Source organism: Centruroides vittatus, unplaced genomic scaffold (assembly GCF_030686945.1).
Source record: "Centruroides vittatus isolate TY-2023 unplaced genomic scaffold, ASM3068694v2 contig_392, whole genome shotgun sequence".
In the NCBI taxonomy this organism is placed as follows: Eukaryota; Metazoa; Arthropoda; class Arachnida; order Scorpiones; family Buthidae; genus Centruroides; species Centruroides vittatus.
Window position 1 is genome coordinate 1,518,127 of NW_027122208.1, and position 20,171 is coordinate 1,538,297.

Genomic DNA, 20,171 nt, shown 5'->3' on the forward strand with positions numbered 1-20,171 from the left:
TAACATTTAACTATCTGTAAATCCCATAAACGATAACCCACATTTTCTAATTTTATGTAAAAGATACAGATTAAAAGCAAATTTTCGGACGAATAAAATTAATAAATAATTGATTATTTAATTCCATTAACCCGTTTTTCTCTCTAAATTTTCAAGATAAATCTTCGCTTCCCTCAAATCTCCATATTTGTTATAAAATAATAGGATCTTGTAGCGTACTACCAAATATTATAAATAAAAAATTAATTTTAGTACGATATTTTATAATTTTATTTATACAATCCACACGATTATCGTTATTATTTTCGTGTTAAACCAGCAACCGCGATAAAGTTTTTATCTGGCAACGTTGGACAGAGTTCGAATCCGGACAGAAGAGGATAACCAAAATGGCGGATCCTTTGAGTTTATTGAGACAATACAATGTTAATAAAAAAGAAATAGTCGAGAGATTAAATCAAATCATCTTCGGCGAATATTCTTGGCCGAAAACAGTAAAGACGAATTACCTCGTTTGGGGGTAAGTACCGGATGTTTATTTAATAATACAACTCGTGTGACAAATTCTCGTGTTTTCCATCGTATTTTCTCGTGCATTTTATATAAATTTAATTTTAATGTCTACGAGAGTAATATATTAACGTGTGTTACGGTCGTTGCCAACGGCACCTTTAAAATATATTTGAATTCCGGTTATTTAAATCACCATATTGTGTTCATTACATGATTTAGATATTAAAATCATAAGCTGACATTCCTCACGTTGTGCTTCTCTTGCGTGATGTATGAAACACGACTCCTCTTTCCTAATTCTTAATTAGGTTGCTTGGTTATGCCGTTGCATGCAACATTTTTAAAAGCAGTATACTTTTTATGTTTCAGAACACACCTTGGTTCATTTTAACATTTACTTTCGGTTAGAAGTGAAAGTGCAAAGGATTGAATAAAGTAGAGAATGTTTTACGGGTTGCTTGCTCTGTAAACTCGATTGTCGACGTCAAGTCGGTGTAGTTATTCGTATAAAACGTTTGTCGTAGTAAACGGATTCGTTTGTAGTAATTATTTCGGTTTAAACGGTCTAAACTTTCGCAGAATTATTGAAATTTGGGTGGCCGGTATCGTACTTTGCAATTGCGATTTGTTTTATTTTTTTAAAAGTACGGTTTAGTTTTGTGGATTGTTTCGTGGTTAAAAATATTGCAGTTTGTTAAAAGTGTAAAATAATATGTTTTGTGTTAAATTCTGTAATGTTGTTATTTTGGCTTTGTTTTTGTTTAACGTGCGTCGACGGATCGAAAGTGGCATTGTCGGATTAACGTGGCTTTTTCTGTTGTATTAGTTATTGAACGCCGGCGAGTTTGCATACTACTTGGACTATAATTCGAGCAAATAAATTATTTGTTTTGATCGAGTTTTGTTAGATTTTATGATTGGCAATGTGATAATTGTCGATCGTGTAGTTTTAATTATTATGCGTCGGAAAAGTTCTTGCTTGATGTTTTAGTAGTTTTTGACTTAGTCGAGTGACGTGACGATATATAAACTGTGACGGATCGTGGTGTTATCACTTGAGAATAAGAAAAATATAAGATTTCTTGTTTGCAATGATAGATTTATTGCTGATATTTTAAAAAAATAATTTATACATATTTTTTATTTTATATTAAGATCTCTTATCATAGCTTAAAAAGTTTATATTGAAAAACAGAAGATAATATAAATTTTAAAATTTAGACTGGATATATCTTCTTGTTTCTAGATTTTTAAATAGCATAGTATATTTAGAAAATCAAGCCCAAATTATATTAATAATAAAATAATAGAGTCAGATTAGTATCAGACTATAACTCGATTTTATTAATTATACAGATACTACACAGTATCTATGTAATTAATTAGCAAAATTCTAGCATGATAGTAATTTGGCTATCATTTAATTACACTAGGCAACAAATTATCACTTAAGATGTATCTTTATCAATTGGATATATGGATATGTATTTCTATATCAATTTTAGAGCACTGAATACAGAAATAATAAGGAAATTTAATGATAACTTACTGTTTTCAAGATAAATTTAAATTAATGCAAATGCAACTTACTACATCTTTCACATGTGCCTTTGGTTTGTCACTTGTATTTGACTTTCTGAAGAGATTTTTATACAAACATTATATAGGACTAGACATAAGAGTCACTAATTTTTTTTTATATTTGATGATAAGACAAAATTCCCTGTGCAATATTTTTTGTCAAATTAGTTGGATATAAAATTAATTTGTACAATAACTAATAAAGATAACAAAAAAATTTTATCTTCTGAGTTCTGGATATTTTTGAATACACTGCATATTCCAAAACAAATTTTCTTCTGTATTAGACATTTTATAATCAATATAATTTTTTAAAGCTTTAAAAAAATTGCAACAATTTGGAATTATTGGAAAAATTATGAAAGAAACATTGTTGGATAGCAGAATGTTTCTAATTTAAATAACAGAAATTTCATGAGGATCAATCTACTTGAAAAAGTTATAAAAATTTCCACATTGAGTCCAAAAGTGTCCATTTAACAGAGATTGAAACTTGAACTAACAGTTTTAAATACCAAATTCACATTTAGCACCCAAAAACAGTAGGAAATTATTAATATTTTATCAATATAATTTTGCCATTGACCAGTGTTATTGATAATATATTATAAAAATGATTATACTGTCTAAAATATTGTTTTGTGTGAGACAGGTTCTGGACAACTACAATTATCTAGAAACAAAATGAAAAATATTTTATTATAATGTGCTGAAACTAAAAAGAATTTTGAATAAATAAGTGTGACTGAAATTACTGAATGACATAATTTATTTAGTAATGTTGTGGCAATCGAAAATAAATCTAAATGTTTGATAAATTCAAATCAAATAATAAGAAATTTTTAGATAGTTATTTTTGGAATTTGACTTAAAGACTTAAAGATATCAGTAGAACCATTGTGTGTAAAATGAAGCAACATGAAGCCCACAAGAATTTAAAAGTGGTTGAAAGAAAATCTCTGTTGTAGTCTCTGTTTTACAATGAGATTTTTGGGTTAAGTTTTATAAGTATCACCATGTATTAATAATTAAAAAATTAATTTCAATTACTGGTAGTTACATTTAGAAAATTCTAGAAGAAAAAGATTGTTTATATATTGAGAATTTGAATTTTGTTAAATGTTATAAATATGATTAAAATTAACTGTTCGTAGTATAAAAGGAAGAATCCTATCAGAGGTTAGGATAAATGCATTCCAATGGCTTTTACTGTTTAGAATATTCCATAAGTTTCAAAAGACATGTAGATTTGGTTTTCTTCAGATACATGTTTTCTTAATCTGGATTATGTAGTTGAAAACAAAAAATTGCACCTAAAATAGTACAGTAGAAGCCATTCTTCAGGCTTAATGCCTTAATGCTCTCCCTCTCCCCCTGTGAGGAAATTTTGAAAAATCCCTTCTTAGTGTGTGTTTTCATGATATACCCTAACTGTGTACCAAATTTCACCTCTTTAGGTTCGGTGGTTTGCTCTGGGCAATGACAAATCAGTCAGTCAGTCAGGACAAGTAATTTTATATATTTAGACTAGCAGATGAGCCTGGCATTTCTCAAGCAAAAAGTAACGATAGTGAAGATTAAGATTATTACATTACAGTCAATATTACCTGTTTACATTGGGTACAAGAATTATGTCTCTCCTCTTCTGAGAATAATTAGAGAATTTTTAGATGGGTCTAAAAAAATATATTCGATTTCCTGCAAAAATGCAAAAAATTGCATCTAAAGTAGTACAGTAGAAGCAGAGTTCTTCAGGGTAATCCTTAACCCAGCCTTTCTCCATGGGTGGAATGTTGAAAAAATCCCTATCCTTCTTAGTGTACATTCTCACTAGTGACATAATCTAACTGTACCAAATTTCAACTTTCAACTCCTAACCATTTGGACTCTGCGCTTATTATCATCATCATCATCATCATCATCAACCCATCTCAATTATAAGATTGAAATAATTATTTCTTCTGTATAATTGAATACTGACTATACTTATTTTTCTAAAATAATGACATATTTTAGAAAAATAAATATAAAACAAGTAATTAGTAAATACAGATGATTCATACAGACCCAAATGTAAATTTTTTTTGTATATCTTAAACAAATAAAGGAGATTGATGAGTTTTTCAGGAAGCAATTTATGTTAAACACATTACACCATAGTAAATGTTGGAAGTGGTTGCTGCTGTCTATCAGGCTTCTCAATGTTCACTACATGCTGATAATGCATCTCAATGTTGCAGCATCAATGTTTTGGATCTCATTCCTAATATTATCCTCTAAACATCAGTCATGTGGGATTTGTACATTCTTTCCTTAAGATAGCCACACAAAAAGAAGTCCAACTGGTAAGATTGGATGACTATGTGGTCCTCAAAAAAAGCTCTTCATTGTCACCATTGACTCTTGTGAGGTGTGGTAAGTTACTTCATCTTGCTGGAAATAATTTTGTGTCAGTTCCACATCAACAAATTCTGTGAAAATCTACACATATGCAATGGTGTTTAGTGTTTTTCTAAAGAAAAAAGGGACCAAGTTGTGTCTCTCCATTTTCAGTAAACTGCAAGCATCTTTTCGGTGCTTGATACACCAGCAAATAAGATGGCAGCCACCACGAGGATGGTAAGAGCTCTATTTTGCATTGACAATTTTGAATTTAATTTATTTGTTGATGAATAAACCCTGAATAAATTAATATACAGTTAGTATGTTAATAGAATATTTTAATACTAGCAGATAAACTTGGTATTGCTTGGGCAAAAAGTAACGATAACAAAGATTAAGATATTATTACATTATAGCCAATCTTACTCATTTTCACAGAATGCAAGAATTAGATCCCTCTGTTTCCAGACTAATCAGAGAATTTTTAGATGGGTCTAAAAATATGTTCAGTTTTCCGCAAAAACACAAAAAACTGCATCTGCGCCTGTAAATCTTTCATGCCGCTTTCTTTTAACACTTCCATTGTTAAGGAATACACTTCTTTCATCCCCACGTGGTACGCTACTAAATGTGGTACCCTACTAAAATGCAGTTAAAAACAAAAAATTGCATCTAAAATAGTACTGTAGAAGCTGAGTTCTTTAGGATAAGCCTTCATTCTTTTCCTCACCCTGCAGGAGGGGGGAGAATTTCCAAAAATCTCTTCTTAGTGTGCATTCTCGTGGCATACCCTATTAAATGCAATTAAAAACGCATCTAAAATAGTACAGTAGAAGCCGAGTTCTTCAGGGTAAGCCTTAATTTTCTCCCTCTCCCGTGGGGGGAGTTTCGAAAAATTGCTTCTTAGTGTACATTCTCGTGACGTACCCTAACTGTGTACCAAATTTCAACTTTCAACTCCTAACCATTTGGGCTCTGCACTTATTATCATCATCATTATTATGTTGGGTTAAGTTAGATATACTCGGTTAACACCGGTGGCTAAGTACTATGCCGGACCAAAGTCAAGGCATAGTAACCAAAACAGAAATTAAAGAAGTGTATCAGTGTGTGTGTCTGTATTCAGGAATTTTCTCACAATATGACATGTATTCAATATAGTGGCCTTCTGTAGAGTGATATATGTGTTTCTATTCAATTCTAATGTGCCCAGGCTTTTGTGTAGTGTGTGTGGTATGACACCTGTAGAGGAGAGAACAACAGGTACAATAAGCACCCTATCCATCCTCCACAGATGCCTTATTTCTTGGGCGAGTTCTGTGTACTTGCTAATTTTTTCAGTGCATGCGTTTTGTATATTGTGAGTGTTTGGAATGGATATGTCTATAACGTATGTGATTTTATTGTGTTTGTCAATGAGTGTGATGTCTGGTCTGTTGTGGTAAATTGTTTTATCTGTGATTATGGCTCTGTCGTAGTACATTTTGTGCGTGTTGTTTTCCAATACTGTCTGTGGAATGTATTTGTAGTATGGTTCGTGGATGTCTACTAATTTGTGTTTCTTTGCAAGCTCTTGGTGTATTATATTTGCTACTTGGTTATGTCTGTGTAAATAATCTGTCTGTGCCAAGAGCTTGCAACCAGAGGTGATGTGTTGTATAGTTTCTGGCATGATGTGACATTTTCTGCATGTGTCATTTGTGAGTGTTGCATCTTTGAGTATGTGTTTTCTGTAGTTTTTAGTATTTATGACCTGATCCTGTATGGCAATCATGAATCCTTCCGTCTCCCCAAAGAGGCATCCCCGAGCTAACCAGCTGTTTGACGCAGTTTTGTCAACAAAATCCTGGGCCAGATCGTAAGGATGCCTGCCATGGAGTGCCTTTCGAGCCCACGATTGCTTAATGGTGTCTATGCTTTTTATATGTTGTGTTGTGTCCATATGATGTGAATGTAAGTTTAATGGTGTGTTATTCGAGTCTGCTAGAGTTACTGCTTTATGTAATTGTGATGTTTCTTGTTTTTTGTAGAAAAACTCTCGCAGTGACTGTATTTGTTTGTAGTGAAGGTTAACTATGTCAATCAGGCCACGTCCGCCATCTTTACGTGGAAGGGTTAATCTTTCTGTGGCAGATTTAGGATGATGTTGTTTATGCTTAGTAAGTGTTGTTCTTGTTTTCCTTTGGAGTTGCTCAAGATCAGTGTGAGTCCAATGTATAACTCCAAAAGAATATGTGAGTACTGGGATGTCATTATTATTATTATTATTATTATTATTATCAACCCATCTCGATTATATATAAAAATGTTACTGTGAAAGACTGAAATTAGAGAATGTTGATATTGATATTCACCGGTGAATGTCGACACACAAAATATGTCAGTGAAAGACCGAATATTTGGTTATATTATTATACATTTGAACAATCGCTGGTGTATGTCGACAAGCATAGATGAGCTTTGGTGGAGGTCAAAACGAAAAGCCACATCTATTTGTTATACTCTCAAACACTGCTGTTTATCAGTCTTATGCAAGGTTTGTTGGTGCGTGCAATGTTAGGTTAGGTTAGGTAAGATTTGTCTCTGAGAGAAGCAGCTGCAACTAATTCAAGAAGTGTAAGGCAAAGCTATACATGCTGTAATTGCAAAAAGAAGTGTTCCACGACTCAATACAGTTGTAAAAGCAAGGGAGTCTTGTGCAATTCAAAGTATCATAACAGTTTAAGTTGTTGCAATAAATAAGATTGTATGATGTCAATCACATAAGTTATGTGTAAGTTTATTATTGGTGTTATTTTTCTTTTCTGATTAAGAATATACTGTTTGTCTTAGATTCAACGGTTTATTTACATGCGCCGTTACTTAAGCTTTCTCCTATTTTGACATATATCATATATTAAAAAGTTGCATTTTTGACTTCATCTAAGAAAAATATTTTTATTCAACATTCACCATCAGTGCATGCTGAATGTTGATATTTGTCAGTGTAAGTGAGAAGTAATGATATTTAGCAAATATTTTGTACATATACGAAACAACTGTGTGAATGCTGACATTCACCGGAGAATCTCAACATTTGCCAGATATCAGTCTTTCACAGTGACAGATGTTACTGGTATATTTACCGAAGACATCACATAATATTTTAGTTGTTAAAGTGTAATCTTAGGATTGATTTAATTATTTAAAACTATGGAAATTTAAAAAATCTTTATCTTTATTTCTCTTTTCAAAGTTTTTATTTTTCATAAAGCTGTTCTAATTAAATAAGTTCAAAACTAAATTTAATGTAATGAGGAAGTCCACATTATTCACCATTTTTATCATTTTTCTCACCCGAAATTCCTGGCAATCGGCATTTGTGTTCTCTAGAAAATGCTAGCAGTTGTGTTACTTCCGGAGCATCTTTGCTGGATTGATGCTGAGATTTTGAATACGCCCAATTCCATTGCTTTCCCTTCTTTTTAGCTCCATCTTGGGAAATTCTATGTTGAATGTTCGTTTATTTTTTACATTAGTCTTTTATATTCATTTTATATTAATTTCTTATTGGTTTTATTATTAAACACTATATTTATTCTCTGTAAAATGTGTTTTTGATAGTATTTTGGAGTGTCTAGAATGAATTAATTCAATTTACATTCATTCGGATGGGTTATCAACGAAAACTGAGGTAATACTGTACTCTTCACCTCAAATTATTAGTAGTAGCTTGCCCCTGTACATCATACTTTTTCCTTTAACAATAGAGTCATGCCAGTCATCTATTAACTGCTTACTAGGGAAAAGTTTTGAATTGAAATAATGTGACTTTCGATTTGCATCGCAAGTTCATATAGTTAATTGGGGCTGCTTCTAAGGTTTCCATATCTGGTCTCAGATTTCAACTATCTAACTCCGTTCTCGAGATTAAGGAAAGACAGACGGAAGGACAGTAGTGGGAATTTATAAGTCTACAATTTTTTCAAATTGCAGCCCAATAATTGTTATTTTATTTAAGCATAGGAGGGTTTTTGATAGAAAATAAAATTATTTCTATTCTGCAATTTTTGTTAAATGTAGTGTAAAATACTTTATTTTGTATACAAGTAGCATCATTATCTTACATAGTTAAACAAGATAATATTGTATCATTTTAAAATATTTTATAACTAGCAAGTAGGCCCAGCGTTGCTCGGGCAAAAGTAACAATAGCGAAGATTAAGATAGTCACAATAGACATTATAGTCACAAAAAAGAGAGTAATTTCATCAACGAATTAAGTTTTTCTAAAGAAAGATCAAATTTGAAAATCGAATGTTCTAATATTGTTCGATTTTCACGACGTGTTCTGATTATATCCTTTGATTTTCATCGAATGTTCTAAAGAAGAAAGGTCGAGAAAAACCGAACTAATCTGTTTAAATTTGAAAGTCGAATATGTTCCTACATATTACTCTTTTTCTTTTTTCTTTTTTTCCAGAGCCCGTAAATCTTGCACGTCGCTTTGTCTTGTTCTCCATTGTTACTTAACACTTTGGAACTTATATCTGGTACCCTAACTGTGCACCAAATTTCAACTTTCAACTCCTAACCATTTTAGCGAATATTAAGATTATTACGTTATAGTCAACCTTACCCGTTTTCACAGAATGCAAGAATTGGGTCCTCCCTGTTTCCAGACTAATTACAGAATTTTTAGATAGGTCTAAAAATACGTTCGATTTCGAAAAAAACTGCATCTGCGTCTTGCACTTCGCTTTCTCTTAACATTTCCATTGTTGACTCTTCCATTGTTGACACTTCCATTGTTACTTAACATTTCCATTATTGATGGAAGTGTTAAGACTTAATCCTGTCCCTCTCCCCCGTGGGGAGGAATTTCGAAAAATCTCTTCTTAGTGTGCGTTTTCGTGACGTACCCTAACTGTGTACCAAATTTCAACTTTCAACTCCTAACCGTTTGGGCTCTGCACTGATTATTATTATTATTATTATGTTGGGTTAAGTGAGATATACTCGGTTAACACCGGTGGCTGTGTACTATGCCGGACCAAAGTCAAGGCATAGTAACCAAAACAGAAATTAAAGAAGTGTATCAGTGTGTGTGTCTGTATTCAGGAATTTTCTCACAATATGACATGTATTCAATATAGTGCCCTTCTGTAGTGTGATGTATGTGTTTCTATTCAATTCTAATGTGCCCAGGCTTTTGTGTAGTGTGTGTGGTATGACACCTGTAGAGGAGAGAACAACAGGTACAATAAGCACCCTATCCATCCTCCACAGATGCCTTATTTCCTGGGCGAGTTCTGTGTACTTGCTAATTTTTTCAGTGCATGCGTTTTGTATATTGTGAGTGTTTGGAATGGATATGTCTATAATGTATGTGATTTTATTGTGTTTGTCAATGAGTGTGATGTCTGGTCTGTTGTGGTAAATTGTTTTATCTGTGATTATGGCTCTGTCGTAGTACATTTTGTGCGTGTTGTTTTCCAATACTGTCTGTGGAATGTATTTGTAGTATGGTTCGTGGATGTCTACTAATTTGTGTTTCTTTGCAAGCTCTTGGTGTATTATATTTGCTACTTGATTATGTCTGTGTAAATAATCTGTCTGTGCCAAGAGCTTGCAACCAGAGGTGATGTGTTGTATAGTTTCTGGCATGATGTGACATTTTCTGCATGTGTCATTTGTGAGTGTTGCATCTTTGAGTATGTGTTTTCTGTAGTTTTTAGTATTTATGACCTGATCCTGTATGGCAATCATGAATCCTTCCGTCTCCCCAAAGAGGCATCCCCGAGCTAACCAGCTGTTTGACGCAGTTTTGTCAACAAAATCCTGGGCCAGATCGTAAGGATGCCTGCCATGGAGTGCCTTTCGAGCCCACGATTGCTTAATGGTGTCTATGCTTTTTATATGTTGTGTTGTGTCCATATTATGAGAGTGTAAGTTTAATGGTGTGTTATTCGAGTCTGCTAGAGTTACTGCTTTATGTAATTGTGATGTTTCTTGTTTTTTGTAGAAAAACTCTCGCAGTGACTGTATTTGTTTGTAGTGAAGGTTAACTATGTCAATCAGGCCACGTCCGCCATCTTTACGTGGAAGGGTTAATCTTTCTGTGGCAGATTTAGGATGATGTTGTTTATGCTTAGTAAGTGTAGTTCTTGTTTTCCTTTGGAGTTGCTCGAGATCTGTGTGAGTCCAATGTATAACTCCAAAAGAATATGTGAGTACTGGGATGACATATGTGTTTATTGCTTTAACTGTGTGTTTTGCATTTAACTGTGTTCTGAGAATAGCATTTAACCTACTTTGGTATTCTTTAATTAATCTTTGCTTTATTTGTGCATGTTCTGTTAGTTTGGCCTGTTGGAATCCTAAATACTTGTAGAGCTCACCCTCTTCCATGGATTCAATAATGTCTCCATTTCCAAGTGCAAAATCTTCTTTCTTCAGGATTCCTTTTTCTATGTGAAGTGTTTTGCATTTATCTAGGCCAAATTTCATTTGTATGTCCTTGGTGTATGAATGTGTGATTTGTAGGAGTTGATGAAGTTGTTTTTGTGTGGATGCATAAAGTTTTATGTCATCCATGTACATGAGATGTGACAGTGTAAACTGTGTTGTTTTTTCGTGTCTGATATTGTAGCCATATTGTGTGTTGTTTAACATGTTGGATAATGGATTCAGGGCTAGGCAGAACCAGAGAGGACTCAAGGAATCTCCTTGAAAAATTCCTCGCCTAATAAAAATTTGGTTTGTTTGTATGGAAGTGTTATGAACCCTGAGATGTAGTGTTGTTCTCCAGTGCTGCATAGTGTTTTGGAAGAATGTAATGAGTGATGGATGTATTTTGTACATGTGTAGAATATGTAGCAGCCAACTGTGTGGAACACTGTCGAATGCTTTTCTGTAGTCTATATATGCCATGTGTATGTTTCTGTGTTGTTTGTGTGCTTGCCGTAGAATGACTGAATCTATGAGTAACTGTTCTTTGCATCCCTTGTGATTTCTACGGCAACCTTTTTGTTGTTCTGTTAGAATGTCGTGTTCTTCAACATGTTTGTATATTTTGTTTGCGATACAGGATGTCAATAATTTGTAGAGTGTTGGGAGACATGTAATTGGTCTGTATTGTGTGGGGTCTGTGGTATTGTTGTTTTTAGGTTTCATGTAGGTGATGCCCTGAGTAAGAAAATTTGGCATGTCTTGTGGATTGATGATGATGTGTGTTAGGTGTTTAGCTAGCTCCTGGTGCAGTGATGTAAACTTTTTGTACCAGAAATTGTGAATGTTGTCTACACCAGGTGTCTTCCAGTTGTGTGTTCTGTTAACAGTGTATTGGAAATCATGTATGCTTATTTCAACACAGGGCATAGTTGGTATGTTGTGTAAGTTTTTGTTCTCCTCCTCAATCCAGCCTGCTTCAGCATTGTGCGTGACAGCACTGGACCAAAGAGAAGACCAATATGTTGTGAGTTCTTCTTCTGTTGGTGTGCCACTGTGCTGTGTATCAGTGTTTGCTTTGTTATTAATTTGTCTGTAAAAGAGTTTTTCATTGTTTGTAAATAATTTATTTTGTTGTTTTCGTAGTGTACATGTTTTGTATCGTTTGAGTCTACGTGCTTTGGCAGCAAGTTTTTGTTTTAGTGTATCAATGTATTCTGTAATGTGTGTGTTGTGATGTTCATGTTTTGTATGCGTTTTTATTTTCTTAAAAATGTTTTTGAGCTGTTTCCTTAATTTGGGTGTTATGTTGTTTTTAGTGTATTGTGTCAGCCTGCCTAATTGCTGTCTAATGTCATTTATTTGTGTTTCTATTCTTCTCTGCCAGGCAAGCTTGTGATAGAATTGTGTTTTCTGTGTATTTGTCTGTGATTGTATTTTCAGTCCATGGTGTGTCACTACTGTGACTGCCCCAGCATAAACTAATGTATGAATGTCTGCGAGTGTAGAAATTGAATGAATGTAGTGTGGTAGTAAGTGAGTGTTTACATAATTTAGTGTTTTTCCTACTTCCTTCGACGTGTTGATTTTTGGTATTCGTGGTCTTTGTGTGGGATCTGTGCCTGTATATTTAGTGAGTGTTTCCTGAAATATAAGTGAGAGCGTATTAACTAAATCCATGTCTATGTTATCAGTGATGGATGAGGAAGTGTCTGTAGTATCATTAGTGGTAATTGTTGTATGTGTGTTATTATCAATGCTTGTTGCTGGATTATCCTGACAGGTTACATGATCTTCATTAATGTTAGATGTTTCTGTCTGTTGATGTATTTGATCAGCAACCTGTTGTTTGATAAGTTCAAGTGTTGTTTGTGGAATAAGGTTGTTGTGTATAATTGTTCTTTTTTGATCAACAACCCTTTGTTCGGTGACAGTGAGATGAGGATACTGTTGTGTGAATCTATGGTGTAGTTGTTGTCTGTATGCTGTCATGTTTGTTTCGAGTTTTGTGATGGTGTAATAAGTACGGATGATAAACTCGTTCATTTCTACTGTCCATTTCATCCGTTGGCGTGGTTTTCCAGCCTTTGTGGTCTGTGGATGCATTACCACAGAAACACCAAGGCTGGGTTGGTTCCTCACATCTGTTGAGGGCATTGCAGTAGCCATGCTTGGGCCGGTGCTGCTTTCGCCACCGGTAACCAAGGGAGACTGTGGCCTATTTTTCGGACATGAGCCTCTGCCTAACCCACGAACGCGGACCTTGTTAACCCGGGCGATGTCCGAGCCGGTATCACACTTTGATCTAGTTATTACCATGATGAATATCTCCACAGAATGTGGGTGTGGTCACTCTTAGCTTCATTTCTCCCCATAGACCTTACTGGCATGGGTGTCCTTACCAGGAGCTAATGCTCCAGCCTGCATTGCCCTATGGATCAGTAAAATTACTGGGCTCTCCCACCACGACCAGGTGGTGACCACGGGAGAGTTATTATTATTATTATTATTATGTTGGGTTAAGTGAGATATACTCGGTTAACACCGGTGGCTGTGTACTATGCCGGACCAGCGTCAAGGCATAGTAACCAAAACAGAAATTAAAGAAGTGTATCAGTGTGTGTGTCTGTATTCAGGAATTTTCTCACAATATGACATGTATTTAATATAGTGGCTTTCTGCAGTGTGATGTATGTGTTTCTATTCAATTCCAATGTGCCCAGGCTTTTGTGTAGTATGTGTGGTATGACACCTGTAGAGGAGAGAACAACAGGTACAATAAGCACCCTATCCATCCTCCACAGATGCCTTATTTCCTGGGCGAGTTCTGTGTACTTGCTAATTTTTTCAGTGCATGCGTTTTGTATATTGTGAGTGTTTGGAATGGATATGTCTATAATGTATGTGATTTTATTGTGTTTGTCAATGAGTGTGATGTCTGGTCTGTTGTGGTAAATTGTTTTATCTGTGATTATGGCTCTGTCGTAGTACATTTTGTGTGTGTTGTTTTCCAATACTGTCTGTTTATTATTATTATTATTATTATTATTATTATTATTATTATTATCAACTCGTCTCGATTATATATATAGATTAATTTACAATTTGACATTGAAACAGTGGAATAGACCAATAAAAAGAGTAACATTTTAATGAATGAAAAACTTAATTTTTTTAACACTAAATTATTTTTTATTTTTGCCTAAAATAAATAGGTACATTTGAAATTAAAAACAAAGGAAACACATATTTTTTAAAGCTTTTCTGATAGAATTTCTTAAATTATATTTTTCAAATACTAAAAATATACAGTGGGTGATCGGTTAACGAACATAATCTGTTCCAAGACTTTGTTTGCTATCCGAATTGTTCATTAACCAATTATCAATTCACCATAGGTTTTTATGGGAATTTGATTAATTGTTTGGAGACCCCAAAAAGTAAAAAATATATACTTTCTTACTACATTTATTTATAATAATTTGTAATAATAAAAATATGTATATACACAGTCTTGCATTTTATTAGTCAGATTCTTTAACCCCCACAAATGGAAAAAACATATCTAATGTCGATTGCTTTTCTCTCTTCACAATTTTTTCGAAAGTAATTAATAACATTGTAATTGTATAGATCCCAAGCCTATTAACCTCAACCTGGTTTGGATGCCTAGAATGGCATCCAAACCAGGTTGAGGTTAATAGGCTTGGGGATCTATAGTTGGGGAGACCATAGTTCTGACATCCTCCCACTTCTTCAAAAGATGTTTAATATCAAATATCAGCATTAATTCTCTTTTTCAGCAGAAAACATATCTCACCAAGTTTCTTGGTGTTTTTCACTCGAGTTCTTGGCGTTCTTCTGTTGTCAGATCGTTTCAGGTTTCATTATGAGCTCTTCAATGTTCTTCATTTTTCAGATGTGATTTTTGTTACTTTTTAAGCTGCTTGAATCTTCTTCATTATACAGTATCTTTCTTAGATATCATTGAACTGTGGCCTACTGTAGACCTGTTCAAGCCATACTGCCTAGCAACATTAAACATCAGACATCTTCCCATTCTCTACCTTTGCTATTATACTCTCACCTTTCAAAAATAAAAACTGACGCAAAACTTAACGAGTGCCAGCCTGACAGTCTTGCAAAAACTATTAAAAAAAAATTTTTTCTGTCAGAAAAATAAAAGTCTAGAATTATGAGGGAGAGTTTCAAAATTCAGAGGAATACTATTCAATCAGTATATACCGGGTTGAGTGTCGAGTCGACGTCTCCCGTGCTCTGAAAAGTTCTGAATTGTTGCCCGAAGACAAGGGAAGACTGATCGGTATTCATTATTTTACATCGCTTCTTGTGTTTGTTCTGTGAAGTGTTCGTTGTCCAAACATAAAAATTTTTCAGGAAAGTGTTCGTTATCTGATTTGTTTATTAACCGATCACTCACTGTATTTGTATATTCATCTTGTAGTAATATTTACCACTAATTTATTTATATTTCTAAAATTCATAATGCAGATTAATGTTTAATGAGATTGATATAATCAGCAGAAGATTTGTGATATATTAATTATGTGCTGATAATTTTAAATTGACAACTTACAAGTTCATTAATGTAAGAATGATAATAAACTTGCTAATGTAAATCTCATCTAATGTCTAATTAAGGTGACTGGCGACTTGACTGTTGCAAATAGTTATCCGAAATTAATTATTGATAGGCACAAGGATAGAGGATGGCTCTAAATTAAAAGTTTGCTGCAGTAATAAATTTTGCCTTTTTACTGGATTTCTTTCTTTCTTGAATTAATTCCAGTATTCATATCTAGTTTTTTGATACAACTATTTAAAACTTAGGATTTGAAATTTCAAAATTTTTTCACAGTTTGATGTGAGTATATAATCATTTATATTTCATGAAAAACAAATAACAAAAGTCCATCATATAATACATTTTATATTTAATTATATATGTATAATTTAACACAAGTAGACAAGGAAAGCATAAAAACATTATAATCACTGTAATTTTACCTGTAATTTCACCTATGCATTGACATATATCCTACAAAATATTGCTAGAATGAAAATAAAATATTTGCATTGTGTGTATAATTTTACTTAACTATGGTTACTATAATTTTTGAATGACAATCCCAACATAATTACAGAATGGAAATCTGGAGCACTTATGACTAAGAACAAAGTAGAGAATTCATCTAAACAGATGAGTTCTCTACGTTGCTGTTACACTGTTTATTATTCAGAACATTGGTCAACATGATAAATTGATTAAATCAAAATTTATCTTTGACTATGGAATTTTTTAGGAATTATACATATTTTCATCTTTATTTTAAGTGTTTTGTTGTTCTGTAGTAAAAAATTATTTTTAACTGTTTGATATTTTTTTATGAAAGATATTAATAGCAATAGAACTGATATCTAGAGCATTACAATAAATGGATTTTCATAAAACATTATTACAGACTAACAGTAAGATTTATTCAGCATGCTTGGGACCAGAAATGATTCAGATTTCTGGATTTTCCAGTTTTCTGGACACTGGTTAAATAGATACTTAAAATATATAATAAACAATGGAAAGTAAAGAAGGAAATTGTATTTAACAGATTAGCAAACAAAGCCAGATATGTTTGATCATTAATAATCTGGCCTTTTGGCATGGTTATAAATGAAAATTATAGTAGATTACGACAAATAAACACTAAACTGTGAGAGAATCACCTGCACATAATAGCAGTCACACTGGAACTGCCATCATGTGATGTGTAGGCTGTGAAAACCAAAACAAAGGGGCCTTGTGCAAACTATAGCTGTACTAGAGTTGCTACATTCAAAACTAGTTCAGTTTCAAAAATAGCCTGTTTTCTAGTAATCTTGGATTTTTGAAAGTTAGATAGTTGGTCCAATACTATATATTGTTCAGTGGTACTAAATATTCATTACCCATATTATGAGTATTTCCTCAATCTATTTTCCTTGTGTGAAATAGAGATGCATCTTTACAATTGATGGCATTTTACATTCAAAATCTGAAGCAATAATCAGCAGACATCATGTAATGCATTTTTCTGTCAATAGTAATGTTTTCAGAATATTGCTCAACAGTTATGTCAGTTTGATGAGCTTTGTTGGTAACAAGTATTTAATTTACACTTCTTTTAAGGCATAAAATGCATTCAAGATAACATTATGGTGTATCAATAAAAGAAACTTAATGTATATGAACAGTGTGGAAATGGAGCTGCTAAATATTACTTATTTTATGATATTCTGTTGCTTATCTAACTGTTACTTAACAAGATTTAATAAAATTTATACTTCAAAATCACATTGAATTTTATAATTGTAGCAGAATTGTCTTGATTGTCATTTCATGTATCCTTGAATAACTATTCTAATCTTAATTGTCACCTGAGGTGTATCTGATATATCTAAGAATTCATCTGTTTGCATGTAAATAACATTTATAGAAATATCACTGCTTACTTTGAAGATAACTAGAAATATTTAATTAATATTTATTAGAAGTGTTGAACACGAGATCGTGTTAGTAACAATCACATGGCTTTTTCCACCTTTATTTAGTTGATACGGTATTTTCCTTACATGTTTTAGGCCTTATGCCCCTCATCAGTCAACTAAAATAATAAGATAAGGCCTGAAACGTGTAAGGAAAATACCGTATCAACTAAATAAAGGTGGAAAAAGCCATGTGATTGTTACTAACACGATCTCATGTTCAACACTTATAGAATAATACAACATGGTTTCACAACAAATTAATATTTATTAATTAATTTAGAAAGTTTTGTAAGAAAAGAATATGTCCAGAGTGGGACTTGAACTCACAATTGCCACAGCTGACTAGAAATATCTTGATCTCCTTTTAATTATGTTCAGTGCAAATCATTTATGTGAAATGTATATTGCCAGTAAATTCTGTAGTTTTCTGAGATCATTATAAGTCAAGGATTTTTTTTTTAAATCAAAAACACTAATTTAAAGTACAATACTGTTATCATGCAAAATGTACAGCCATTTACGATTTTTTGAAATTTACAACACGGCGTTGTTCTATTTGTAGAATTTGTTTCCATTGTTTTCCTGAAGAAGGCCAATAAATTGGTGGCCGAAAACGTTTGAAGTGTAAGTTTGTTTACGTTTATTTGCTGGAAAATTAGTGCTTAGGTATATGTTCGAATCTAAAATGTACATTCTCTTAAGTTAACAAAATACCACTTTTCTACCAGTTTATCGTGAAAGATGAATATTGTTTTTGTTTTTGGTTCATATCATTTTGTCTTAACAGCTAGTAAAAACACAATAAATAAGCATAAAGATAATCATAATTGTAAATGAATAAGATTCAGTTTTCCTAAATTTTCTACTCATATAAATTATTTTATATGGTAAAGCTTTTCATCCTATAGTTTATTTCTTCATATGTACAATAACAACATGGCTATATTTAAAGGACAATCTCACCACAGATTTTGTAGGTTGACACACTGATATCCTTTATTCTATATTGGAGAAAACAAATATAAAATAAAGGATATCAGTGTGCTGACCTATGACCTGCAGTGTGATTTATTTATTTATTTATTTAAAAAGTACTAGAGATGTAGTCTGTTTACAAACTGACTTTACCTCTATGGAAGCAGTAGTTGTGAAGTGGAAGTAAGAAGAGGAAGAGAGAGTGTTTAGGGAGGGATAGTAGATAGGGAAAGATTGAGGGAAGTATGGAAATCCTGGGTGCCTGCATTACCTACATAAACAACGAAAATACATAAATGTGCAAAGCTTTACAAAATACAGAAATGGTGCAAGAAACATTGAATATACAGTATACAATGGTAAAAACTAATAAATAGTTGTACAGTAGTAGTGACACCACCTGCAGTGTGACTATCCTTTAAGTATTACTATGCTATTAGTTCTTATGTTATAGGTATTTCAATTTATGTATTATTTTTATCTACAACACTCCTAGATCAATTCAAAATTTAACTTGTTTGTCCTTAACTAATTTTTGTCATTTATCTAAATGTTCAATTTTTTTATTGTGCTGTTACTGCAGTTTTAATTTGGAATCTTTCTTAATTTTTTGATTTTAAATATTTTAAATCTAACAAGCAGGGTTCAGAAACATATTTCATAGATTTGGATCAGTCTTTGCATACTTATACTGGAGCACTGAAAAGTATCCCCTGTAAAGTCATAGATTCCACTTCTGTGTTTTATTCAATAAAATATGATTTTAGGTCATGATGATAGGTCACTTCTAGACTGGGGATTGGAATATATTGAAAAAATAATTAATTTTATTTATATATATTACATTTGAAAACTGATAGTTTTTGAGAAAATTAGCATTTTTTGATTTCAACCAAAACTTGAAATACTTTAAATGCTTGATGGTTGGCAAGTGGCAGTTGTTGCAAGGTATAGAACACTTATCCATGGAATCTATACTTGAGCTAAGATTATTTTCCATCAACTAATATACTTACAAACAATGGAGGTAATGGACTGGAATACAAGAGTTTAGAATCTGTGGGCATCACTCCACAGATTCTTCCTCTTGCACAACTCTGACCACTTGCCACTATCAAATCACTTCAAAGTCTTTCAAGTTTTAGTTGAAATCAAAAATTACAAATTTTCTCAAAAACTATCAGTCTACAAATGTAATATACAAGCGAGGTTGAGGCCGAAGTTTTAAATGCGAAAATGTGTATGTTGGATGTTCGGCGCTGCTTTCCTGTAAGCCTAGAAGTTTGACAATGGCATTTGGAATGTTGAGCATGATTCCACTGACTTTCCAAACATCATTGTCAAACTTCTAGGCTTACGGGAAAGTGGCATCGAATGTCCGACGTATACGTTTTCACGTTTAAAACTTCGGCCTCAACCTCGCTACATATATGAAAATTATTTGTTTTTTCCCCCCAATATTTACTGATTTCCCAGGCCTGAAATTGATCCATTATCATGACCTGAAATTGCAATTTTCTTTGAGTAAAATGCAGGTCTTTATAGGGATACTTTTTAGTGTCTCAGAATAACCATGCAAATGCTAAACAAAATCTATGAAATATGTTTCTGAGCCTCCTCTTGTAGACATAGAAATTTACTTTATGATTACAAATGAGTTATTGTAATGTATTTTTTTGTATTTCACAAAGTGTTTGTGTAGTGATTTCACTTTTAATGGAGCATAGTCAGTTTGGTTTGGATGTAAT

General features: G+C 32.9%; 1 protein-coding gene across 1 annotated transcript in view; it reads left to right on the top strand.

The window, feature by feature from the left end:
* The first annotated feature begins 362 nt into the window (after positions 1–362).
* hyx (cell division cycle 73 hyrax) overlaps positions 363–20,171 on the top strand; it is a 49,964-nt gene continuing 30,155 nt past the window's right edge. The window contains exon 1 of the mRNA XM_067271173.1: positions 363–520. Within this exon, the coding sequence (XP_067127274.1) occupies positions 390–520 (131 nt within the window). The 5' untranslated portion in view covers positions 363–389. The remainder of the gene's footprint in view (positions 521–20,171) is intronic.